At 41.5% G+C, this 26,923-nt stretch overlaps 3 protein-coding genes across 3 annotated transcripts; 1 reads left to right on the top strand and 2 right to left on the bottom strand.

Moving 5' to 3' along the window:
- Positions 1-2,348: 2,348 nt before the first annotated feature.
- On the bottom strand, positions 2,349-5,884 carry elovl4a (ELOVL fatty acid elongase 4a; the record flags this gene model as incomplete). Its single annotated transcript, XM_083990516.1, has 6 exons — positions 2,349-2,678; positions 2,812-2,939; positions 3,611-3,782; positions 4,557-4,637; positions 4,866-5,053; positions 5,818-5,884. 6 exons carry the CDS (start codon positions 5,882-5,884, stop codon positions 2,349-2,351), a joined length of 966 nt encoding a protein of 321 aa, XP_083846642.1.
- Positions 5,885-8,202: 2,318 nt separating this feature from the next.
- On the top strand, positions 8,203-10,703 carry prelid3a (PRELI domain containing 3A; the record flags this gene model as incomplete). Its single annotated transcript, XM_083989164.1, has 7 exons — positions 8,203-8,234; positions 8,752-8,920; positions 9,136-9,225; positions 9,756-9,826; positions 10,012-10,114; positions 10,321-10,397; positions 10,574-10,703. 6 exons carry the CDS (start codon positions 8,203-8,205, stop codon positions 10,390-10,392), a joined length of 537 nt encoding a protein of 178 aa, XP_083845290.1. The 3' UTR covers positions 10,393-10,397; positions 10,574-10,703.
- A 2,891-nt stretch (positions 10,704-13,594) lies between these two features.
- On the bottom strand, positions 13,595-20,260 carry fbxo32 (F-box protein 32). Its single transcript, XM_083989823.1, has 9 exons — positions 20,010-20,260; positions 19,299-19,420; positions 18,889-18,938; positions 18,667-18,759; positions 15,995-16,088; positions 15,210-15,394; positions 14,909-15,091; positions 14,085-14,228; positions 13,595-13,919 (listed from the first exon to the last, which is right to left on the bottom strand). The coding sequence occupies exons 1-9, from the start codon at positions 20,120-20,122 to the stop codon at positions 13,830-13,832; spliced, it is 1,074 nt and encodes a 357-aa protein (XP_083845949.1). The 5' UTR covers positions 20,123-20,260; the 3' UTR covers positions 13,595-13,829.
- Positions 20,261-26,923: the final 6,663 nt, after the last annotated feature.

Raw genomic sequence — 26,923 nt, 5'->3', positions numbered from 1 at the left:
CGTTACTTTCTAACACTGGGCCTCAGCCCATTTCACAGATAATGAAATCCAAAGAAGCAGTGTTTAAGACTTGGCTGTGCTGGGGTGAAATGAGTTTTGATAACAACATAATACTGGACCGATAACCAGGATTGACCCTAAAACTTCCCAGATCCATTAAAACCTTTGGATGATTTTATTGCTCTCTCAGTTATAAACCTTGATAACGTTCTTTATCATGAGCAGAGGTCAGGACCACAAATGTTGGAACATGGTGGGGCTTAAGCAACTGAAATGTTAATTTACTAAAATGAGATCACGTTGCCCTCTAGTGTTGAAAATCTACTCTGCACTGCTGTTACCAATAACAGCCACAAATGTCATTAGTGTAAAAACATGGTCTTGATTTGCAGAGAAGGTACAAGCATCTACATCCTTGTTATAGGACTAAAGCATTTACTGTATTATGAGTCAAGATGCATCAAATGAAGAAATAAAGCCAACAATTGTACAGGCATTCAGTTTAATTTAATTTGAAGAGAGTTCAAAGTCATGATACTTAAAAAAAGAAGAAGAGAGAAACACACAGAAGCAATGTGGGCGTATAAATGTCCAAGCTAACAAGCTGGGAACATTCCCGAATGCGCATTGTACAAATTATCACAATGTAATATGTACAACACAAAAAGAACACAAATACACAGACACAGCACTCTCAGATAGGTGGAAACCGGTATTTACATTAAAAATAAATAGAACAAACCAATAAATAACATCAAAATGCATTGGTTGATGGATGACATAAAGCTGGATTTGCTGATCTAGAGCCAACCATTGATTTATACTCTATATTCTACAGGCAGAGCAAAGTTATTCTTCATAGTGGTATAACATACACAGTCACTATAGAGGTTCACCAGCTCTTTTTGTAAAGAATTCATAACCTTTATCTTTTTTTCTATGCAAATGTCCCCCCCTGATAAATTTACATTCAAGCCAGCTCAGGATATGGATCAAGCCTGAAAACGTAGACACAAAAAAAGATATCTGATTGATTACTGGAAGAAAAAAGCTTTGTTAACATGTGATCAAAACTGGCTGTAAGCTTGTTCTGAATTCTCCGCAAATACAAAGGGAACCCAGATTCCCAGACACCGTTTCTTTGTTCGGCACACAAACATTTTTCACCAGCGTGTTAAGACAAACAACGACATCAGAGAGGATATAAAAAGACAGGTAAACATCTGCAAAGACAAAACTCCACCAGCTTCTCTGTCAAAAGTGGGGGACATTGAGATAATCATCAGCTGCTTCATCATTTCTCTGGATAATATTCATTATATTTCTTCACATTACATACAAGTAGGGATATATAAAACGGGTTATGGTTGCATACAGAAATAGAAAACCTAAATTTTAACCTACTGTGAGCAACAATTGCTGATTATTTCATTTTTAGACAGCGATGAAACAACCTTGTCCAAGTCTCAAAGGGTTAGAAATCTATTTTTTCTTTTTCTATGTACATCTTACCTCTGGATACTGATTTATTTTCCTTCTTTTGAATGTTACTGTGTGTTAATGGATGACAGCTCAGAGGGAAGAGTCCTTGACTCTTAATAAATAAGAATATTAAAAAAATCTTCACGAATAAGTAGATAACTGCAGAGGTGTCAGTAGACACGTACTGTAAACTTAAATCTCTCTCATGTAACATCAATAACAGCTTGAAGAAGATGAGGACAAACATGACATGAAACTGTACATCAGCATCCGTCTTATATCAGTAAAAGTGAACAACAAAAATGAATAAGCTCAAATATAAACTGACATGTTTGTGCATGTGTTGTGGTGTGTATTCCTTTCTCAGTACAGCAGTGATCTCTAATAATGATGGTATATAATCTTTTCCAAGCAGCTCAGGAGCATTTAATGTGGCATTCCCAGCATGCCTTGTGGGCCTGCTAAACTCTGTGTGTGATGTTTCCTCTTCAGTCTCAGTTTTTAGTCGTTGCAAGTTGCTCTTTTGCAGCCACATCTACCGTACTTGGTACCACAATAAAGAGAAGGAATACTAAGTTCTACCCCGAACCAGACACTACTGTATTTTGGGTTATTTGTGAAAACGGTCAGCGTACTGTAGGCACGACCTTTGACACCTCTTACTAACACAATGATCCTCTCTCAACACAGGCCTGTCTCAGATTGTATCTACAACACTCAGATCATGGCTTAAATAAACACATCACACCTTAACATATCCATTCATCTAAATTGTCCTCAAACGAAGTCTTTCATGTTTTAGCACTATCAACCGAGAACCCAAAGAAAGGCCCTACCTCACCTCAACCCCTCTCCCTCCTCTTCCTCTAATCTCTTTTAGCTCTTCCTTTCCTCTTTCTCCTCCCAGAGTTCTCCTGGGGCTTTTCCTCTTTGCTCCCCATCGTCACCGCTCCGTTGGCAGCCTTGCTCAGCCCGTTGAGGGTCCCATTAGAGAGGGCCTTGCCTGCTTTGGAGGAGGAGGAGGAGGAGGCATCGCGTCTGGGCTGCTGGCGGCGGTAGGTCTGGTAGTAGAAGTTGCCGAAGAGGACGATGAAGGTGATGGCGTAGCAGATGAGGGAGTAGTGCATCCAGTGAGGGAAGTCACAGTTGACGTAGAGAGACAAGGCCGTGTGGCCGATGGTCACGTGAAACTGGATCTGGGGACACACAGAGAAAAACAAAACCACATTATAGATGTTTCCAACATGGTTTCGCAGCATGTTGTGATGCTCATGTGCTAAATAAATAAATAAATGTGATGGAAAATTTGCCACAGGGGAAAAGCCTTACCATCTGGATGATGGTCAGGTACTTCTTCCACCACAGATACTTTTGGATCTTCGGTCCGCAGGAGGCCAGGCCATAATACAGGTACATCAGGACGTGGATCATTGCATTCATGTGTGCACCAAAGAATGCTGCAAATGGAAGAAAAAGCCCATAAATATTAATTTCATCAACTGTGGAATGAGAAAACACAAATATCACAAGGCTCAAACATGTTTGCCTAAATCCTATGGTTGTATTTTTACACTGAAAAGACAATAATGTTTTTTATTAGTAAGTATGGCTCAAGAGACGGAAATGTCAATCAGTCATGTCAGTAATGACACTTTAACATCACACCAGGAAAAAATGTCAATTTTTGCAATATTTATAATATTCATAGAAGGTTTTGGGTTTCATTTCAAGGCCTGGGGCCTTTTAGCCGGTGTTTGCATGGTCTCCCTGTGTGTGTGTGGGTTCTCTCCGTTTTCTCCAGTGTCCTCCCACAGCCCAGACATGAATGCTAAGTTGACTGGTGACTCTAAATTGTAAGTAGGTGTGAATTTGAGTATGTGTGAGGTTGTTTATCTGCATATGTTGGCCCTGTGATGTACTGGCGACCCATCCAGTGTGCCCCATGCTTGCCATATATTAGCTGGGATTGACTTTGGCCCTGCCACTACCCTGGACAGACAGTGTGGTAAAGCCAATGGTTGGAGGGATACTAAATACCTATATTAACATCAACTACACTTTGGAATAGAAAGATTTTGCATGCAAACAGGCTATACAATGTTGTTTCACTGTAGCATGAGCTACTCACACTGCCCTCCTGCCACCCATTTGATGCCGATCCACCAGAGCGTGAACATGGTGCAGTGGTGGTAGACGTGCAGGAAGGTAACCTGGTTGAATTTTTTCCTCAGGATGAAAAACACTGTGTCCAGGTACTCAACGCCTTTAGAGACGAAATACCACCACAGAGCTCCTGCCACCTGTGTAGGACAGGACATGAGAGGAAAGAAAGAAACAAGGAAACACAGACAGTTAGAGGAGAGTTAGAGCAGCAGTTTTATGAACTCAGATATAAAGCTGTATCAATTAAACAGAATATTTGCACTTTCTTTATCTAATCTATTCTGCAACATCTCAAACTCATCATGGTCACCTGAGACCAAACCACTCGTCTTTGTGTGTCAGGTGTGGAACTACGTCATGGAGCAACAGGAAGGAAGGTGTAACTGAAAACCCTCCACCTTCCATCTTCCAGCCCGCTCTGTTTCTGATAACAGGACCGAGGTCCAAATGAGTGGAGGGTGATCATGTTTCTAAAACCACTGAGAATGAAGCTTCACTGGCGCTCTGACAAGGGGCTTTCTTAATAATATGGGAGCAGCAGAGCTCCACGGTGAAGTGGGATTACCATCTGTCTGTGAAACATGTTAGCAGAGTTAGGAGAGAGGTGTTTGGTTTCTCCTAAAAGACTCATCAATACAGATGTGAACTGTATGAAACAACATTACATAACAGGGCACGTGATTTCCAGCCTATTAAGTGCATACAAGTGTGTGTGTGTGTGTCCAGTTCACCCAGTTTGTGACCATCACTCTGTCTTCTACACAAACTCCCATTTGAAAACATGTTTTTGGAAATCTGTTGAACACAGGATCCAGTCTATTAACACTCAATACAAGTGTGTGTGTGTTTGTGTGTGTGTGTGTGTGTGTGTGTGTGTCTTCGTGCAGGTGCCTGCAGTTCCAAACACTCACCCTGACTTCATTGGGGTCGTCTGAATAGTCCACGGGTTGACAGATGTAACTGTAGCCTGCGGACCGGGCTGCCATGAACAGCTAAAGAACAAGAGAAGGACTCTATTGAGTGACTGATGTAAATGAACAAAGACAGAGATGCAACAGAGAGAGACGAGGGAGGTGAAGAACACGCAGAAGAGCTGGATACACTGTAATAGGTTCAGTCTAAACCCAGGGGTTGAAGCTGCTGTTGTAACATCTGCATCTGGACGGATATTAACGGGCAAACTCTCAGTTTTGAGCTCATTCTCTCTTGACATAACCAACCTCTTTAAAGATGAAGAAGTTGAGGAAGACCATGCTGAAGTTGTAGACGATGAGGGTTTTGCGGAGCTGGAGGGGTTCTCTGTTCTTCATGTATTTGGGCCCCAGCCAGAGGAAGAGCAGGTAGGAGGTGCTGATGGCCAGTGTGGGCAGGGGGTTGTCCATCAGAGGCCATTTCTCCACTCGCTTGTCTGTGGGAAAGATGTTCTCATAGCATTACGTAACTTCTCCTAGTGTTTATATTACATTGCAACAGCGTGGGTTCAGTGCCAAGTTATTTTAAGGGGAGTGCAGATCTAATAGGTGTAGAGAGTAGGGATGCAGATGATGGATTTTTGTCCCAAGGTGACCTGTCTGGAGAGCAGTTAGACACATGCATTACTCTTAAATGTGTTCATAATGGCTCTCCAGTGTGGTATTGTTTATAGTGTAGTTATCCCTACAGCAGTCTTCATTTATTCACCCTCTGATTTCAGCTCAGTTAAGACAGAGGTACAAATGAAAGAGAGAGACAGGACAAAAAACTAATTTAAAACCTTCAGACAACTGGGATACATTAAAAATCAATATATTGCAATATATTTGAAGTCACTTTATGAGCAGGGACTAACACACACACACACACACACACACACACACACACACACACACACACACACACACACACACACACACACACACACACACACACACACACACACACACACGTACATTCTTCAATATATAGTGCATCTTTGACTCATCCCCTCATAAATTCCCAGTGTAGCACCATCCTCTTACTGACTCATTCTATACTGACGCACAACAGAAACAATATACAGTACCTGTGGATGCATATATTCAGCGGACACACACATGCACACATCTCTGTTTACTCACAACATATTTGTCCATTAAAAAAAATAGAAAAAAGATCTCATACACTGACTCAGACGTAAATACACAAGATTATTACCTGCAATAGTCAGGGTCCATTTGTAGAACTCTATGGTGTCATTTATTAGGTGTGTGACAATCTCCATGGTTGTGGCTGAGGAGCTGAAATTTAAAAAAGAAAAAGAGAGAGAGAGACCTTTCAAATCTCAGCATTTGATGGATAGACCTGGTTCCACTGAGTCAGAGTGGTGACATCCTCTGCAGTCAATAATTAGTATCACCCTAACTGTGCCTGTGTCTTTAAACAGGATTATGGTCATAATTGTCACGTTGTGCATTATTATGACACAATTCAACGTGGAACAGCATAGGCTATGTATGAATCTGTCAAAGAAACAGAGGCAGGCCAACAGAAGGCCTGCTCTAAGCCTACAGGAGCCTATGTGGCCCCCATGAGGCCCTGATAGATAGATGGGCTATAGGTTTCATCGCGTACAAAGGCTGGGGGGAGCACGAGCCGGCAGAGCGCATGTGTCAGCAGATTTTTGGCTTCAGCGCGACCACCGGCCAACCTGGTGGTGGTGGTGGCCCTAGATAATGAGAGAGGGGATTGCCCGGTGCCCCACTTTCACGGTGAAATGGGCCATCATCATCTCCATACAGCGCCAGATTGACGCATAGGCTGCTGATGATAAGTAGAGGAGAGCTCGGTCAGACAGACACACAGTGATTTAATGATCCTAAAAAGATGACGCTCCCCCCATCCCCACCCCCCACCCTCCCTGTCTCCCCCCATCTCTCCAGCCTGAAGCGGATCAAGCGTTGCTGCAGCATCTGCCATAGTCCTGCACGCCACTTACCTATAACCTACTATGAGAATAAATCATTCATATCAAATTACACACTTATCAACGATGTATATTTAGAATATTGGCCTTATATATTTATAATGTATTTATAAAATAATTGTTTTTATCAGTATGAGATTTTCTGCATTCTGCGGCATGCAGTCCGGCCTTCAAATAGGCTGCATACAGTCTCATTATTAATATGATATTTCACAACCTCTAAGCTGCTCCCATCTGAAATATAGGCTACAAAACAGCCTAATTACGATCAATAAAATGCTCTAAATTAAGGCTGCACCCAGTAAACCCACAGCAGACTATAATAATATCCACACAGGTCTCGCCTTCTGCGCCGTGAGAAAGAAGATGCTTGTTACCTTACCGTGCCGGTGCTCTTAAAAAGAAAAATCCCTCTTTTAGGATATTCACTGCACGGCCATGCAGGGTGCGTTATTCCGGTTTGTAATCAGCTGATGGTGTGTTTTTCTTCTTCAAGGAGCTGGTTAATTGCTCCGTGTCCTCGGTGAAATGAACGGGCCGTTGCGCGGCGATGGCATGAATTTCCCGTTCACAGCCCTCACTAGCCTCCGCTCCGCGACCGCTTCAACGATTTTTTTCCTCCTGACTGTCAAACTAGCCAGAATGAACCACCCATTTCCGGTTACACCTTCACAATAAAACTAAATACGTTATTCTTTCCCAGCAAGACGACAGTAGAAGTGTCTTGATAGAGGAAAAATGAATTCCATAGCCACACAAACACATTCTGCATACTGATAAAATATATTCGTAAGATATTACAAAATTTCCCATTGTTTTCCATGCTTTTATTTGAAAGTACAATGACTGTATATCCGGTTTGACTCTAAATGTCTTTGTGCCTTGACGCAGCTCCCCTCCCCGACCTGCCACTTGTCGGGAGAGATGGTGGGATGCTCTGCGCAGGCGCACCACTGGAGGCGGATGCAGCAGCGGAGCTACAGCAGGTCCGTCAAGTCAGCAGCAGGACACAACCAGAATAAAACGGGAATGCAAGTGGATACACCTCCAAAACAAAACGGTCAAACATTGTCGTCCAATTGTACTGCCATTTACTGGTATTTATTAAACACTACCTAGTTTGGGGGGGTTTACAATACGCCAGACGCTGTGAATGAGACTAAAATTATTACTGGCTTGGACTTTCCATGTAATCATAATAACAGGTCATCAAGAGATGGTTTTATTTTGAAATTCCTGACCTTAATCTTGTGCCTCACTCCGTCTAACTAGACACTTGGTGATGTTACGGTTGCACCGGCTTCCCTCTTCTTGTCCTTTACATGTCTACGAGCTGTTTTGTTGTTGCAATCTACTGATCACATGTTTTCTGTCTCTTAAATCCTGTGACTCTGTCAGAGCATTTGGCGCAGTGATCCACTCGCAGCTGCAGTGAAGCGCTCCTGGGACTCTCTCCATTGATGGTCGTGAGCTTCCATCACAGGCCCTGCTCTCAGATCAGTGCAGCTGCGGCTAGTGCTTTATAAGAAAATGGTCCGGTGAGAGATGTAGTTTCTGACGACGGAGGGCTTCTTCAGAGAAAAGCTTAAGTCTGTGTGTTTTTTGGTGAGGGGAAAATGAAGATTTGGAGCACGGAACATGTTTTCAGGTCGGTTACACTCGTTTTTTACAGTTTAGATCATTAATAACGCAGAGATAAAGTGTGTCTTTATGTGTGAAGAGAGGATGCCCGGGACCTTCAGCCTTGTTATCAGAGTTTGAAGTGGAGCGTGACACTGTGACGCTTATGACTTTATGATTGTGGTCAGCAATTTCCACACACTGACTCCAGTATGAGTCATTAAGAGCATTTAACTATATGATGAACCTAAACACAAACACATATTAACACAACACAATACTAGTTCTGTCCTGGGAAAAACTCATGATAGATAGATAGATAGATAGATAGATAGATAGATAGATAGATAGATAGATAGATAGATAGATAGATGCCCTATTGTTCTAAGGGGATTTTTTCTCACTGTCCGTCAAACATGTGACACACATGAGGGACATTTTTTGAGCTCTTCGCTTAACAAGGAGTTGATGAAACCTGTTCCTTTGTCAGGTTTGTGCATTTCTTCCCATTCATGTTGTTGTGTTGTGTTCTTGTTTGTGTGCAGTTACCCGTGGGAGACGGTGATCAAAGCTGCCATGAGGAAGTATCCCAACCCCATGAACCCTAATGTGGTCGGGGTGGACGTGTTGGACCGCGGCCTGGACACTGAGGGGCGTTTGCACAGCCACAGACTCCTGAGCACAGAGTGGGGCCTACCGGGTATCGTACGAGCGGTCAGTCAACAAACACACAACACACACACACTTTTGATGTTCATAAATACATATACAGTACATGCTTAAAGGCACACAGGTAGGCTACATTGAGAAGTTAAAGATTAGCACTCGTTGCTGTAGAGATCATCAGCATCTCCTGTAAAAGTAGTTTTGTGCACATGTGCATGGTGATCTTTCAGATGATAACATGAGGTGTGTTGTTGTGTTTATAGATACTGGGGACCGCCCACACGCAGACCTATGTGAAGGAACACTCCATCGTCGACCCAGAGGAGAAAAAGATGGAGCTGTGCTCAACAAATGTAAGTTTGAGAGACTTTGATCAGGATTAGTTTTAAAGCCCTCACTTAACATTAGTTACACGGTGTATTTAGACGCTATTTTGTTTGTTTAAATTATCCCAGCTCTGTTTATTCTCTTTTTCACCATTTTCCACCACACTCATTTTGAAAGACCCCTAGTGTTTCCCCCAATCCCCATAAGTTATCACCATGAAGATAGTGTTTCCTCAGTTCAGTTCAGTCCCTGCTTTTAAATATTTCATGTTTATTTTCATGTGTAAACATGTTTTTATTGTGGAAAGCACTTTGTGTTGCATTTTAACTGTATGAAAAGTGCTATAGAAATAAAGTTTGATTGATTGATTGAGTTTGTGATCACTTAGAGATGTCAAACAGTGTGTTAAAATACCAGTAGCATTTATAAACCACAAGTTTTGGACTGTAGAAAAAAAAAGGAAAAAAAAGAGGAAACACTCTGGTGCATGGCTCCAGTCAAACATCATGTAAATATCTGATAAAGTGAGGAAAGCCAACTCTGTTTTGTCTTCCAGATTACTCTCACCAACCTCATATCAGTGGATGAGAGGCTTCTTTACAGACCACACCCAGACAACCCTGAGGTGTAAGTAGCCTACACCACTGTGCAGTTTAACAATCTTTGTGTTTCTTTGTTGGCTGCAGAGCGTGCATACTTATTTTCAGAATGTGACTGTGCACACCACCACACACCAAAAACAGGAAGCAGAGCGAGCTAAACATTGCAAGTATATCTTACGATATTTCACTTCCCCCCACTCCCCCCCTCAGCACCATCCTGACCCAGGAGGCCATCATCACAGTCAAGGGAGTCAGTCTAAGCAGTTACCTGGAGGGGATGATGGCCAGGAGAATGTCAGCTAATGCCAGGAAGGTACAGTGACACAAAAGAACAACAGTACACCCCCTTGTGCTCTATTTTGCATGTAATCTGAATTCTTGGTTTTAAAGATGTTGCTGATTGATTTTCCTTTGCATGCCGTCTAACTGGACCAGTTTGACTGGACACTGGTGGTGTGTGCACCTGTCTGTGTGTGCAGCTCTTCTTTAATCCTGTGTCTCTCTGTGAATCACCTGTAGGGCTGGGATGCTATTGAGTGGATTATTCAGAACTCTGAAAGAGAGAACGTACCTCTCTGTGACATTTACTAACTCTGGTAACTCTTTGCTTTCCTTTGCAACTTTGTCCTCCAGTCTTTTTCAAGATTGATACACGCATGCTACTTTTCTCTGTCTCAAAGCCATATGCGATAAGAAGCAATGACGTTGGTGTGTGTGTGTGTGTGTGTGTCACTCACTCAAGTGCTCATAGCTCATTTGTTTGCGCACACAGGCAACTGCAGCTCCACAGTGACAACAACCTTTCTCTGGCTACACCTCATGAACCACCAGGGATCCTCAGCATCTCGGGATCCTCTGCAAGTTGAGACGTAAACTGTGAGGGAGATGTTGTGGATTTTCACCTCACCACAGCCCCCCCGTCTCTCACCTGAAGGGTATATGCGCTGGAAGTTCAGACAGAAAGACAAATATTGCCAAAGCAGAGAAGAGACGCATGAGAGTTGGATCTAAAGGCTCATTAATCCATTAACAGTTCTAATTAAGGCCTTGTGTTTAACATACTCTTCTGCAGAATCACCACAAGGTTGAAAAAAAGTCACGTGTCCCATTGTGACATTCAGCCTCCATAAGGAAATTACATCAACCTTATGAGCGTACCAAACTTTACTGGTTTGAATATTATATTACAGCTCCACGTTTACTTTGATCTCTTGTCATAGCTTCAGTTTAAAAACTCGATGCAGAGGAGGGACCCAAGAAGAAGACACGCACACGTTTTTGAAGAAAATATAATATGCAAAAAACTTGGAAACTTTTATTTTACCTGATGTGATTCATATGTAACATCACACACTAGAGCCTCCTATACTAGCAGTTTAAATCGGAGCTGTTACTGGTGCTCATTATGTGTTCGAAGAGGCACAAACTGTAGATGGTATGTTTGCATGGTAGTAAAAAATATAAAGGGGTGGGGCGGTGGGGGGGCAGGGGTTATTTAAGAAAATGGGTAGTGTGGTAGCTAGCTTGCCAGGCAGCTAGCTATAATTATCTAAAAAAATTAAATTATATTGTTTATATTGAAAAAAAAATGGGAATGTACCATTAACAAAGCCTTCTGTTTCTGCTGTCAAGGCATCAACACACTGGCACCTGTTTGATGTAAAATTGATGGGCAGTGCTGCCTCAACCAGCAGAGTGGTAACTGAGCTGATAAGGAAGATGACGACTATATGGACTGTGTGTGTGTGTGTGTGTGTGTGTGTGTGCGTGCGTGTGTGTGTGTGTGTGTGTGTGTGTGTGTGTGTGTGTAGGCAGAATTACCTGTTTTTATGGCCTTAGATCGATGCCTGTGTGTTATTGCCTTGGCAGTGTTATCATGTCTATGCCAGTCCCATGCATCATGCTTCCTAATGAACTACTCCATGAACACTACCTGTACGGCCAGTACTGTATGTGCAATGCTGCAGTGGGATATGCACGCCATGACTCACGTGCTAAATCATTTTTCTTGATAAAAAACAGAAAAAAAAATATTTACATAATATTTGTATGAATATTAGTTGAAAACATTGCATTACAAGCAGTGACTTGATACTGTCATTGTCAACTGAAAACATTTCATTTGCTTTTTTAATTTTTTGTTTTAACTTAACTGTTTGTCCTACTGCAACAATTAAAACAATTGTTTGAGAAAATTTCATTTTAGAAATTGGTGACGGGAGAACCGTTTGTTGTTTATTGTCTAACGAGCTTAATTAAGGCTTATTACCCAGGTTCCTTACGGTGAAAATACACTGGAGAGATCTACTTGTTCTTATAGTTATTTATTGCCTTTAGCATTCCCCCACTGCTGTTGTACGAGTGGGCTGAGATGCTTTCCTTTTAAGATTCCCTTTGTTTTGTTTTTTATGAGAGTGTTTCTTCATCTGAGCGTAGTTTTCGTGTCGGTGTTCCAGTATGAAACACTCAGGTGTGGCTACTAGTGATGGATATTCAGGCAGAGAAACCATCATCTCTCATAGATAGTTTGGTGAAAGCTGTGCTGACCATGACGTGGTCAACCATTACCTGGCAGTTCACCATTTGTCCAGCAGAGAGCACTAGTTTGCTGTCAGCGTCAGGAGAACCAAAGGGGCAGCTCCCGTTCATCCCCAGCAGGAGGCCTTTGTATTCTCAGCTCCCTTAAATATTCACATGGCTCCATACAGTACACTGGTTCAGTGTGCGCTGAGAAAAATCCAATTAAGGCTGGATGTAAGGTTATTTTTGTTTATTTATTCAACAGAACATAAACAAAACGCATTGCATAGCATGTACATCATTCTTCACTGTCTGAGGAAAATCTGGGTCACATTGCCCTCCTTCAAACCTAATAGTGCAAGCTGAGCCACTTGCCAGAATCTCAATAAATAAATAGAGAAACACAATCACCTGTGTGTTTTTAAAAAAGAATAATCATGCAGGAGGCTACAGAAAAATATATTTCAGACAACTTTGGTATCACAGCCTCAGATCTTACACACCACTCCTCTGTGAATGTGACATTTGGTGATGATGATAAAAAAAAAAAAAACAGCATAATGATCTGAAAACATTGCAAACAAGGATTAAGTTGTACCGGTTTCAAGTTTCACAATAAGGCACACACCAGCGTAATACTGACTTTGATTACAATCTTTGGTAATACTGCACTCAGGTGCTGTCGCTGTTGCAGCTGCAGCAGAAAAAAACAAACACACAATTGATAAAAAATAAAAATCATATCAAATCCATATAAAAGTGAAAAAGAACAAAACGGAACGAAATGAAAAGAAAATAGAAAAGATACTGTGGTGCGTCTACATATCAAAACATCTTCACTCAGCCTAATGATTAATTACCAACTCCCTTTCTTACATTCGTTATCTCTTAGGTAGTGCAGCAAATCAAGATTTTCTCCTCTATCCCAGTGCCAAACTGAATATTACTGCAAACATCTGAACATCAAACCAACTCAGAACCCCTCATGTGAGCAGGCTTTATCATGTCATAACTGAACACATTTTTAAACAAAATCAAATAATATCTACCTCTGGTGCTGAAAAGAACAGTTACAAGGTTTGAAAACCAGAAATAAAATAAAATAAAATCTAACTCTCCAAATTGGGAAAAAAATAACAAACAAGTGCACGCAGCTAAAGTAAACTGTTCCTTTGGAGGTGTCTTTCCAGAAATCACATTAAACTAAGACTAAACTCTGACAGTTGAGTGTATCCTTTCTCTTCTGCTCTGCTCTCTTCTCCTCCATCGCTCCTACATCTCTTTTTTCTCTCCGTCACATTCACTCGCTTTCAAACAGTGAAACCTGCCAGCAGCCTGTGTTCTCTTCCAAAAGAAACTCGATTGCATAATTGTCCCGCTGAGCCCCCTCCAGTCATTCCTCAACGAAATATACATCCAAGAAATGATTGTGCTGTTTAACAAAAAACAATATTGTACACTTCTATGTACAAGTATTTACAGTCAGTTCATGTGGGGTTTGGGTGGAATCAGAAGTTGAAAAGGTTGATGAAGTCCTGAGGGGAGAGGGACATGGTGCAACTTTCGGGATTGTTGGCTGTGCAGGGATGATTTGTGTCCTGCGAACGGAGACAAAAGAAACACGACCAGCGTCAATATTGAATGCTTTTCTGTTTTTCTGATTCATCTTCAGCTTTATGATTGGTGACATTTTTACTTTCATATCTGCTTTGATCAAGTGCAAAGTGAAAGAGGCATAGAATATATATATATATACACACTACCTTCCAGAAAAGGATGTGGCAGTGTGAGCAGAAGTGCAGGGTGTCGCTGTATTGTTCTCTGTGAGGATAGCAGCGGCTCAACTTAAAGTACATCCTCTTCCACTCCAGGTGACCTTTATCTGACACCATCAGGCGCTTTCGGATCTAAAGGTAAAAAAAAAAAAGGAAAAACAGACTTTAGGACCTGACCCAAACAGAGAGAAATACTTTGAAATATCCACGTTAATGTCAGCTTTCTTGAGAATTTTTTTCACTCCCTCACACACAGGGGATGGAGATTATATAGAAGATCCTTTGTACCTACAGCCATCGGGTCTTTTAATTCTTCTGCAAATGGTTGATGAGCTGCCACACTAATGAGTTTCCCTTTGGGGATTAATAAAGTAATCTGTATCATATTGTATTTCCGCAGCCTATAGTGGATACAATCCCTTAAAACTAACTAAATATCAACTCTGACCTGTGGAGAAACTTCATTGTAACCTACTTTACCGTATAGACTGAGACTGTTTTGCTTGCTTGTCAAGTGCATGCTTTCTCACACAGTGCAATGATACTGCAGTGTCAGTTTGTACACCCTGTGACCTCCCATTTTCCAACAGCAAATCAAGTTTATCAGAGACGCTTGACCTCCTTACAGAGAGATTTTAATGACGCGTATGTCAAGAAGCCTGCTCCTTTATTTTAACTGTCTCATATATAAAAGTAGGTCTGCTGAAGTAGTGGAGAACAACTAACCTGCACTGTGTGTGTGTGTGTGTGTGTGTGTGTGTGTATATATAACTTTCTCATTATACACATATTACCCATGTATTTCTACTTGCCTGTCTGTCTGTGAAGTGGTACTGGCAGAGCCTCTTCCACAGCAGCCGGTCCTCCGTGAGTGCACCCAGATCTGGACACACTTGGCCCAAACAGACCAGGTCTCTGCCGTCTGACAGATGCTGCATGATGTTGAGCTGCAGGCTGGCTGGTAGGTCAGTGAGAGTCATGCCTGTAGATGTGGGCTGCAGGAAACAGGAGGTGGGAAATAGGAGAAATAAACATTTCAAAGCGTTCTGTAAGTAAGTCCCTTAATTCTAATATAATTTAGCTCATGACCATGCATTTCGAGTGCAGCCTTACCCTGTTGATCTGGATGCTGTCCAGCTGTTGCTGCCACTGCAGGATGTTCTCCATGCGGTGCACCCAGGTGTTGATGTTCCCAACCAGGACAGATTTGCCCATGTCCTGAACAAGACCACACAGCGAGAGGTACAGCTTCTGCAGCAGCTCTTTGATCTGTCGGACGTTCTGCTGGTCGTCGAGGACTGTGTGTGTGTGGGAGGGGAGATCAGAAGTGATTCACTGAACTCATTTTATTACTTCAATTATGACCAAAACTGAGGTCTTAAACCCTGAGTGTTACAGAGAGATGAGCAGCGAGCAGGCAAACAGCCCAACAGTAAAATATTTATTGTAAATCATCGAAAATCAAAATGTTGCACTAAATGTTTTGGAGCGGCTGTACTCTCCTCCTGTGACGTTCATAATATTTGGGCAACAGGTTCCATAACGCCTCCTAAACAACCTGAATCTGTGTTTATCAGAGGGAACATTTAGTTTACACTGTGGCTTGCACAGGGATCTGGTGACTGTCAGTGTTTTTCACTGTGCCATTAGAGCACTAGATTCACTTCTTTAGAAGTTGTCAGGCCTCATTTCCTCACCTAGTGGTGCAAACAACAAAACAGGAAGGTTTCACGTTCGCTCTACTACTACTCTTTTTGTTTATAACCTTCAGTAAGAAGGAGTTTAATACACTTAAAGCGACAAAAAAAGAAAATTGAATCAATTCATTGTATGTACTCAAGAGGGAAAACTAGTGGAATGACTTTAAAAAGAACAAAGAGAAGAGCGACAGGTCTCACCTTTCTGTACCACCCTCTCCAGAATATTCATGTAATTTTTCTGCGCCACTCCGCTGAGCGAGGGGAGCTGGGACGCGGCGATAAGCTCCAGAAGCTAGAGCAGAGAAAGAAAAGAGACAGACAGAAAGAAACACAACATAAATTTTCATCCTGTCAGCTGCTGAGACTCTCTGTTCCACTGCCTCGTTACTTAATGTTTGTTATGGTGCATTCTTACAAAGGCACTCGCGCTCCGAACAATAAATGCTGTCTAGGGCAAATTTGGAGCCGTTCCACCTCGTCATTAGTCTCTCGACTGGAGCTGAGTCCAACAACATTCTTGGCTCTGATCTTCTTCTCGATCAGAGTCTCTTCAGGGGGAAGAAGCTACTGGAAAGGTGTTGGACCGCGGCCCGGGCTGTCAGCAACATCGGCCTCCACAAACAAGCTTTTCATCATTTGACTCCTGATACTCTTGTCATGTGAATTAGCTGAATCATTTGACAGAAGTGTGTGTGTGTGTGTGTGTGCGCGTGTGCTTGTGCGTCCCATGAAAACAAGCCGGTGTGTTTGTGTGCATGTCTGCGCGCTTGTTGCTACTGGCCGGCGGACAAACAGTGGGTTTCGGGGGCGGCATGTGTGGCATGTAACCGATGCTGTGACATCATGGAGAAACTCAAGTTGACCCTTTGCTCAATTCTGACTGAGGCTTGTGACCATTGTCATCAAACCAACGTCAACATTGGGCTACTTTTAAGTAAACTTTCAAAAACAAATGGCAGCTCGAATCAGCATTAGCATTCAGCTACATCCTAAATAACAACGTGATGAGTTTGAGGACCTTACTAATACCCAGCTTTGGATTAAATTACTTCCTGTACCTCCCAGTCCGTTTTTACCAACTTTAAGCTTCTTTCCTCCCTCCTGGCTCCCTTCTTTCATTCTTTCCAACTCGGTTCCTAAAAGCTAATCCCATGCCCTGCTTCTTTTAGCAGCTCATCAAGTGCTCCTCTCTTTGTAGAGCAGCCGGGCAGAACAATATGCATTTCCGTATCTACTTTTAGCCCCCGCTGTCCGCTTAAAAAAAAAAAAAGAAAAAAGCTGCACTTCATGGCATGGCACGCAGCTCACACTTTTGTTTTTGTCTGACAAACACAAACACACTGGCTGTATTAGAAGATATGATGGCCCTGCTAAAAAACAAAGTTCATTTTCAGGTTTGTGTCTCCTTGAAATAACCTCCATTTGTCGTCCCCCAGGAAATAGAGACAGAGAGGACCACTTGGTGTCTCTTTGTGGACGAACCCGATCTGTGTAACTGAGACAGAGTTAAACGAACCGGCAAATGCCATCAGACACAACCACTGAAGAGCAGTGACCTAGGACACCATGTCCAGACTAGACGCTTATGTTACACAGCAACATTGTTCTTTGGTCTTAGCATACTACACTGCTCTCCTAAGATGGGACACGCACTGAAAAAAGGTAATCCAAAACTTCAACAGAGGCCCTAGCAAAGGTTCGATCACATGTGGAATATCCAATTGTTTTGCATCTTGATATCTCAGGAATTTGATATACTAAACCTGTGTTTATGAGCGGAGATAAAAACAACAAAACAGTCATAAAACATGATCCCCCTGTAATCTCACTGCCCTGCCAAAATGGAAAGTTGCTTCGTCCCCTCCTGACCAAGCTTCATGTTGCTTCATCCAGCAACATTCATTAAGTTAACACTTCAATAAGAAAGCAGGAAAGTGAGAACGACTTGGAGACGACGCTCTGTGTGTGTGTGTGTGTGTGTGTGTGTGTGTGTGTGTGTGTGTGTGTGTGTGTGTGTGTGTGTGTGTGTGTGTGTGTGTGTGTGTGTGTGTGTGTGTGTGTGTGTGTGTGTGTGTGTGTGTGTGTTTTGGGGTCTGAATCACCTGACAAGCACCAGCTCTGGTTTCATAAACCCCTGTCAGGTGGTCGCACCTCACCGCACAGCTGTCACCCCCTTCAACCCCTGCACGACCCCCCACCCCCGCACCCACCTCCACCAGTACAAGAGGACATGCTCACATGGGAGCACATGTGGGAGAGCTGGTGTTCAGCTCAGTGCAGTGATGCCAAATGTGTGATGTGAAAGGTAAAAACTCTCAATTTAAACTAAATAATTTTCCATTTATGTCCCATAATTTCAATTTCATTATCAATCATGACATTATGAGTAAAGATTAGGACACATTGCTCCTTGAGTGGACAGTTTCCGTCAAGCCATTTGGCATCCCCAAGTGAAAATGCTATGTACAATGTGAAGTTTTTAAGTGCATAAGAGGATTAGTTTTACACTTTAGTTTATAAAACTTTATCTAAACTAGTAAGGCAATGAGTACAAACTGATCCTCAATGTAGCTTTGGTTTAAATTCAGTTTAGGGATGCCAAGTGGCTACTATTTTATTATTTAGAAAAATGTCACTGCAATGACATGATCTTAGTTTACCACAGGCACAGACATACAGTATACACTCCCCGTCAGTATCATCACCACTGGGAGACCCTTGTCTGCAGAGCATTGATAAGAGCATGACAGAAGTCTACACACCCTCTTATCCTTAACCCTTTAAACCCACTGATAAAAACATCCATTTAAAAACCACAGAGGAAGAAAAACAGAAAGACTAGAAGAAAAAAAGAAGGCATGAGGACTCACTCTGACGACGTAATTAAATCTCCTTGTATCCTTGATGGCGCTGCAGAAATCTAAGCGGTTGAAAGCCTCTCCCAGTGTACAATATCCATGGCGCTGGGAGAATTTAATTATCAAGGTATTAGATTGCGATCTGCGGCATGAGTATCGAGTTTTCTCTGCATGTTTACATTAGCAGTGATGATATGAAAAGTTGATGTGAAACCAAATGAGTTCATTTGTTACCTCCTTGGTGCTTCCTTTATGAACATAAATCCACTTTTCCCTGTGGAAATCTGGAAGAAAGCAGAATGTTTATATTGGTGGGCTGCCCTCATTAAGCAGCTCATAAGCACTGTGACGGATGCACGCGCACACATCACAAATAAGATGCAATTTCAGACCGAGCGCAGTGATCGAAAAAGAGTTAATGAAATGATGGAAAATGAATAATAAACATTATTAGAATATTATTAGAAGTGCTTCCCCTCATGAAAGTTACATAACATCATCGTGAGTCTCTTCTGCCGATATCCCTGATCCAGGACCCAACTTTTCTACATAGTCAAATGATTTACTACCCCACACATAAAATGTTATCCTCAGTATATTTATAGAAAAAGTCAAGACTGTGCGCCTCTTTCATTGTGACTCACAGGGAACCTTGGTGTTGTTGTTCATTAGGTCTTTCTTCCTCTTCTTGGCAGCCATGTCGTAGCTGAGAGAAAGCAGCAAGTTCTCCTTGTTGAAACATTCCTCCTGCTCGGCTTTGCAGAAGCTGAGAGAGGGGGGGGGGGGGGGGGGAACACAGACACATATTTCATTAAAAGCCACATTTTGCCTACTTTATATGTCAGCACACAGCCCAGACTTCATCTGCTGCTTTTGCTGTGACACAAGCTGTTTTCTCCTGTGCAGAAAACACACAGGAGCATCAAAACAAAGGCAGCAACTATGTTTTTTTTTACTGTGTATGTGTGTGTGTTTTTAACTGCAACACTTGGCCACGTTAGTTAATGTGTGTGCAGTCATTGTGGAAAGTAGCACTGACTCAACAGACGTTTGTTAATCCACTCACTCACTTGTTGTGGGGTTATTAATAGCTCAGTGATTAGCCTGGAAAAAGAAACATGGCCCCAAGAAGAAAAAAAACCCAGAGACACAGAGCTTAGTGAGATGGAAATAAGATGAAGGTGTGGGGCCTGCTGTCTGTTTGTGTTAATAGTGCTGCTTGGACTTTCTTCAAAGTATCTCCCCCCTACCACCTTCCTCTCTCCATCTTTCTCTAACTTTCATAAGTGATGGCGCATCCAGCTGTTGCGCAATTTGAAAAGACAAGTCAGGACTCGTTTAATTTTAAGACCAACCTCTCCACGGAAACGTTGTTGTTTGTGTCGTCTGTTGTTGTCTTTTTCCATCCCTCCTCGGTTTTTACCCAACTCTGACCCGGTGACCTCCAGTCCTGTCCGAGGAATGGCATCCTCACTCGACGGCGTAGGGTTAAATAAATGTATTAAAAATAAAAAGTGTCAGGAAATAGTCCCTGCTTGGCTGTGATGCGTATCCCTTATTGAAGGCTCTCAGCGCAGGACGTGTTTCTTCTCTTCTGTTGTCATTGCGCAGCTCTTCTTATATCTTCTAAGTCAGAACCCGGAAATACACGAGCTCCGCCCACTTTGGAAACTTCCCTGCAACACGTGGCTTTGTTTATCAACTGAAGCGTTGCAAAATGTGCTGGAGAGAGGAGCTCGTAAGGAAGCAAAACCTCGTGTCATGGAAAAAAAAGAGAAAGAAACTGAGGACACTGAGGAAATTAATTCAGAGGGATATTGACATGATAAACCCGTTGGCAAAGCACGTGTTTGAAAGTTGAAAGGCTTGGAGGACAGTTACGTAACTGTCTCTGTAGCTATTGGAAGGTACATTTACTCAGGTAGCCTACTTCATTTTGAGGTAGGCTACTTGTACTCAAGTATTTCCAATATAAGTTACTTTGAACAAACACGCACTTGCACATGGAAATTGTACTTTATTTACCTCACCACATTTATGTAACAGCTGTGGCCATGGAGAGAGTATCAGACAATGCCCCATTGGCATCTTGGCACATGCTCCACCTTCCTGTTATACCCTGAGAGCAACACTCATAACTGTGAAGACACAACAACAAAAGGATTCACAGTTTCCTTAGTATTTTTTTAATGTCTTGTGATCGTTGTGTATCTCTCTTAGGGATTTTGTTCCTTATTTTACTCATTTAGCAGACCTCTGCAGTGATGTGTTTGTAGCCATTTTGTGTCTATTTGTAGCTACTTGTTCAGTGTGTTTAAACTCCTTCTGCATCTCTAGTTGTTTTGTATCTGTTTTAGTCATTTTGGGGCTTGTTGGTCATCTTATGAATATTTGTGGTTAACTTCTTTCTATGTGTGTGTGTATATAAAATAAAAAGGGCCTTGTCAAAAATGTATGACTAACATAAAATATGATGCCTTTTTTTGAGGAAGAAGAAGAAGGGAGAAGAAAATATTGACCGAAGGCGGCAGATACTTACAGAAGTGTGGTGAGTAATGTGACGGATGAGATCTATCCAGGTTTGAATAGATCAGAGCCAACAGTATGATAATAAGAATGATACATTTGCCCAAAACACAAAGACCCTGAGGTCCCAAAGCATTGTTGTTTTTGGTTTTTGGTCTTGGTCTGGGATTCATAATGATCATTCTTAAACATTTTCACTGACTGCATCCATATCAAAACCTCCACTGAAGCACAACAATACTTTGTCCCACTAATGGCTAATGCTCTTATGTTGATAAAAGCAATTACTGCTCAGGAAGTGTTTTGCTTAAGCTTATCAGTAATGGCTGTGTGAATGTAAATATAAAGGAAATAAAAACATTACAGCGTCACAGTCACATGACTGTAAAGTCCCCTGATTCTCAGTCACTCCTGGTAGTATAAATAGATGAAGTTGCCCTTTGGATTCCTCCAGAGGATTGGGTTGCATTGTGGATTGTGTGGGAGTTTGCATGTGTGAGCTTGCAGGAAGGGGTTTACCATTGTGTGTATTTCAATTTTCCCAAAACAGCCCCAACTGATCTGTGGAGACTGGTTGATGGTATTTTGTTTATTTTGGGCCGTCCTGTTAAAGATAATGTGTAACTAAGTCTATTCAGGGCACTAGGTCAGCTCTAATCAGCTTTATTAAACACTTGGCATATTTACACACTCATCTGTGAGCCTTTTGTGAATGGTTCAAGGTTTATATGTGATTGTTTATGGCTGTAATAGCCTTCTACATGTCAGTTAACATTGTGCCTTCTTTTGCAGAAAGCTTATTGAAAAACTAAATGTTTTCATGTCTATTGTTTTAGTCAAAGTTGAGGCTGAGTTGTTTATTGGACTTGTCATCAGAATACAGTCAGAACTGTAACAAAATAATCAAGGAGGAAGTGCTGTAGTCATTTAAAGCAGCGTCTTGTCTGATCAGTGAAGTGTAAAGGGCTGAAGTTCACTTCCTAAAAATCCTGCAGCATGAGAAACACTTTGTGTATTCATTCTCAGTAAAATACCACAGCAGTGTGCACACGTGTGTGTGTGTGTATGTGAGCGAGAGAGAGACGTATCTGTCTGCACTAAGGCAGCGGGAGGGGGAAAAGGAGAGAGAGAGTGTTTTTTTCACGGGTCCTCATAATTCATGACACACTATACAATCTTCAAAACATGTCAGCAGCAGCACATGGTGCACAACGAGTGTGCGCTTCTTCCAGGAACCAGCAGGCCAGTGTTTCAGCTCATCTAGTGCTTGTTCAGTTCAGTTGTGTTGGGACACATCCTGTGAGAATAGCATGACCAGGGTTGCTGATGTGGCTTATGAGGGTTTTGTGCAGCACGCTAGCGGTTCTAGTTATAAACTGTCATAATATGCTTGAGGGTTCACTTATTGTTGACAAAACTGACTGTTGGCAAGGTCTCTGTTGATTAATCTTCCGTTGTTCAGTTCCTCTATTTAGCCTCATTGAAAAAAAACTTATTTCAGTCTCAGTTTACATTGAAATATTCATGCATTACTCACTATCTGCCTTGTGATGCTCAAGATCTTGAAACAGGTGCTTGTGGCTTCATGCCTGAGGTTTTAATGCAACACCCAGATATATGCAAAAGGTCGCAGACCTCTACACAGTCCACATGTTTAAATCTGTCAACAAGACGTCATATGAGAATATAGAGTGCACATTCGGTAGATGTATTCTGACTAGGTGTATTGATTATGATCAGAACTGCTGCCACTGCAGAAGTGAGCCTCGCTGAAATAGCTCAACAGTTCCTCATGTGTTTAACCACATACAGCCACCACAATGTCGGTGAAAAGCAGCACTCAGTGGGAACTAAAATGTATTATTGTATGAACTGCAGGGGGTATATTGTGTGTGTTGTGAGTCACTGAAGTCTAATTAAATCTATTTCTAGAGCAGGATAAACTACAGGATGACATGGAAAGTCCCGATGAGTGTTTGGCCAGTTGGTGACTGACTGACTGACTGACTGAGAAGGAAGCCATGACCTCAGGCTCCAAAGAGTTTGGGTTTAGTTTATCCACTGAATCATAAACATTGATGAGTTGTGGTCTGCTTGGTTTGAGCTCAGCTTGTATGAAGGTGAAGTAGTTTACGCAGCTCACATATTAACAAAAAAGGAAAAGTCATAGTTTTAGCAATGCTAAAAATCCAGAGGAGCTGGTGGGGCCAAAGTCGGTCTGTTGGTCAGCAAATGGACCACTATGGTCCAGACTGAAATATGATAATATATGATGGATTGGCATGAATTGTTTGCACAGGCATTTATATTCCACAGAGGGTGACTGATATTATTGATTACTGATATTGGTGATGCTGTGACTTTACTATTTGCAAAAAGCAGGTCACAGTTTAATTTATTACCTGGAATATCTACTTAATATTCATGTAATCAATTGCCACAGCATTCATAGATATTGATGATCCAGAGAAGATATGTCCTAATGATTTTTTTTGATAATCTGACTTATAATGAGCCGCAGCCTCATTGAAACTCTAATGTAATGAGCTGCTCACACGGCTGCAGGCTCTTGCCCAGTTGGACAATATCAATAAAAAAATCTGCATCTGCATATTTCCAAAATGTGAATCTCTCCCATATGTCAGTATTTTTTGGGTCACATGAATGCATGAGGTATCAAATTAGGGCAAGTTAAAAAGGTCATCAGTGAGTAATCTCTGTCTGCCTTTCTCCTCTGTCCGTCATCCCTGTTTTTGTTGTGATGTTGTGAGTCACTGTGACAGCTGTTCGGTACTGCTTGACCCTCCAAAAACCTTAATGACAAACACACACACACACACTTACACTCTCACACATTTGCACACAGTCACACATGTGCACCTGTTGCTGTTTCTCCTGGAGGAGTTTCATCACTCGCTCAGATTCTCTGTTGTGAAATCCTGCTCATCAGTTTCTCGCTCTCTAGTCGTCCCTCACATCTGCCAGCTTGCACAGCAACCAACAGAGCCACATGCCTCACGTGGTGTAGCGTTTGGTCTCTTGTTTGTTTCTCAAAATAGTATCAGATCACCTATACACTATAGTTTTTCCACTCTAACCTTTTTTCTCACCCGCTCCACCCACTGTCCCCTGGTCTCCATTCGCTGGTACTGGAGTGACTGAAACATCTGACCCAGTGACTTCTGGTTTCAACGAAATACAGATTGGTCACATTGTGTTTACTTCACATGGAACAGCTGACATTGGGTTCTGAATGTCACTGATGAATGAAATTTTGTAATCTGCTCAGGTGAAGATATTTTCAAAAGATGTGCTGATGGTAATGCTTTGACCAGAATCACACTAATATTATCTTTCATTTAATAATTGTGCTCCTTCTAACACTTAAACAAATCACACGTAATATCATGGCACACCGGCTTAACAGGCTGCTACAGACTTTGATGCCACACTACAGTATCTGCCAACTATTTTCTTGAGCATCTCCAATTGACAGATGCATAAAAACTCATGTTAACCATCTGAAACATCTTGGGGCACCCCTGGCTTTAATTTCACCTGAAACAGGTGGAGCAAAAAGAATTTCCAAATGTTCATATAGAAGATAATATTTAGGGCTGGTCTGGTCTATGTAAAAAGATACCTTTTCCACATTATCTACCTCGTGTGATGGTGTCAGGAACCCGCCGAGGCATGTGGACGTCCAGGAGTGTCAGTGGGGTCAAACAGACACTGAGACATAGTAGCTATGTCGTGTCTGTTTGGCGCATGTGTCCTGTATGTCTGACACATGTGCCGATCAGATTGCATTAGCAGTCGACTGACTGAGGGCTGTTTAGATATACTGTTCAGAGACGCTACAAGTACAGGTTCATTTTATTACCAGAAAGAAGGACAATACAAAAGTATGAGAAAACCATAAAAAAACAAATGTTATTATTTCAAAGTACAGTAACAACAACAACAACAACAACAACAACAGGATAATGTTGCATGGCTATGCTGCTCCATTGACATCATAGGTCCAAAGTAGCAAAAAATAAATAAAAATGCAAAAAGCTAAATTCTTTTTATGCATTTGTTAATGTCACCACTCCAAGAAATGCATTGAAGCGACAGTGATCCAAACCTGTACCAGACACAGCAGCAGGTTCAAACCTATCAGCTGAGAATAGCTTTGACTTGCACCAAACAGCACACAGCCCCAGGATTTAAATATGACAAGTCAAATCTCATGATTTAGAGCAGGCTGAAAATAGCACTTTCACCCTTTGTGAAGAAGTCGGAGAGGCTGTGCAGTAGATTGTTTACACAAGTGTGGGTGTTAAATAAAAACACACAAAGTAGCCTACATTTAGGGTATAAAAATGATTTTTAACCCATTTAATCCCAAATTTTTCCCAGACATGAAAATATCCAAACCATGTGCCATTAGCAACCCTTTGAAATAATCAATCATTATTTTTTTTAATTTTCATGGAAAAATAGGAGAAAAATTGTGTTTTATAGTCGGTCACAATTGTGACCGGTGGGATAATATGTATACTAATTTTACATATCCATCATAGCTATCAAATTGCTTAAATTCCAGCCCAATTTTAACTGGGCTGTACTACAGAACTTTTTTTTTACTGTAACCAGTGCCAGCATACATAACAGATGCTTGTGTGCTTTATCACATGTTAGTGTGGCTATTTTACATATCAAAAACATGTAGAACAACTAAAAGCAAAAATGAAAAGACGCCTATCAACATTGCCATGGTCACTTTTGTGAAAAATTTAAGACATGCATATTGTAACTTTGTTATTGGATTTACAGTGTGTTACAGTTAGTGCAATACTGCTTTAGTGTACTTTTCATTTTACCATTGTAAATGTACATTTTTAGTGCAATATTGACTTATTGACCTAGGGGTCACTCAGAATAACCTGCATAACCTCCGTCTTACTTTTTTTTCAGGTTAAAATGTAATTTCAAAAGACATAAAACCAACATGACTACAAAATGCACATTTTAACAAATTTGATGCAAACTTTTAAAATTGTTTTTTCAGAAAATTCATGAATTGCCCATCTTGCCAACCCTTATTTGTCACTGACCCATGTATGAGACTTCCTTCGTACAACATCTCTGTAGAAGAGGTGGCTGCTTATGAGTGCATTGAGGGACCATGTAAGAGACCATGTAAAGGTGGGCCCCCACCACTTCTTGGACCTGATTGAGATATGACACCTTATGAAATTTGTTTGAATGTTTAGATTTTATTTTTGACCACCTGCAACGTGGTCCTTGGCTCATCTGTCTGGACCCTCTGGTGCAGGCATGGGCAAACTGGTATCTCTGAATGTATTCAAGTCCATGATAAATTCCATCACATCCAGGCTTCAGGAGTGCACATGTTTTAATTGAGTGCAAATGTTTGACTAATCTTGTAAATTATTTTAACACATTTTTAAAAAAAATTCAATTTTATTTTTTGTTTTGTTTGTTTGTTTTATGTTAATGTGACTGTGTTGAAACTCTGCTGTCATTCTTGGCCAGGTCTCTCTTGTAAAAGAGATCTTGGATCTCAATGGGACAAACCTGGTTAAATAAAGGTTATAATAATAATAAAACTCTTCCACAAAGGGTTGTGTGGCTGTAGGTATTAGTTCCAACCAATCAAGAGCACACAGTTTGACCAATCAACTGTCTGAAGACTGAGATCAGTTGATGAAATGAAAAGTCTGGTGTGCTACTG

Source organism: Trachurus trachurus, assembly GCF_905171665.1.
Source record: "Trachurus trachurus genome assembly, chromosome: 16".
Taxonomy (NCBI): Eukaryota; Metazoa; Chordata; class Actinopteri; order Carangiformes; family Carangidae; genus Trachurus; species Trachurus trachurus.
Note: the sequence above shows the minus strand (reverse complement) of the source record. Positions and strands in the feature narration are given on the sequence as shown.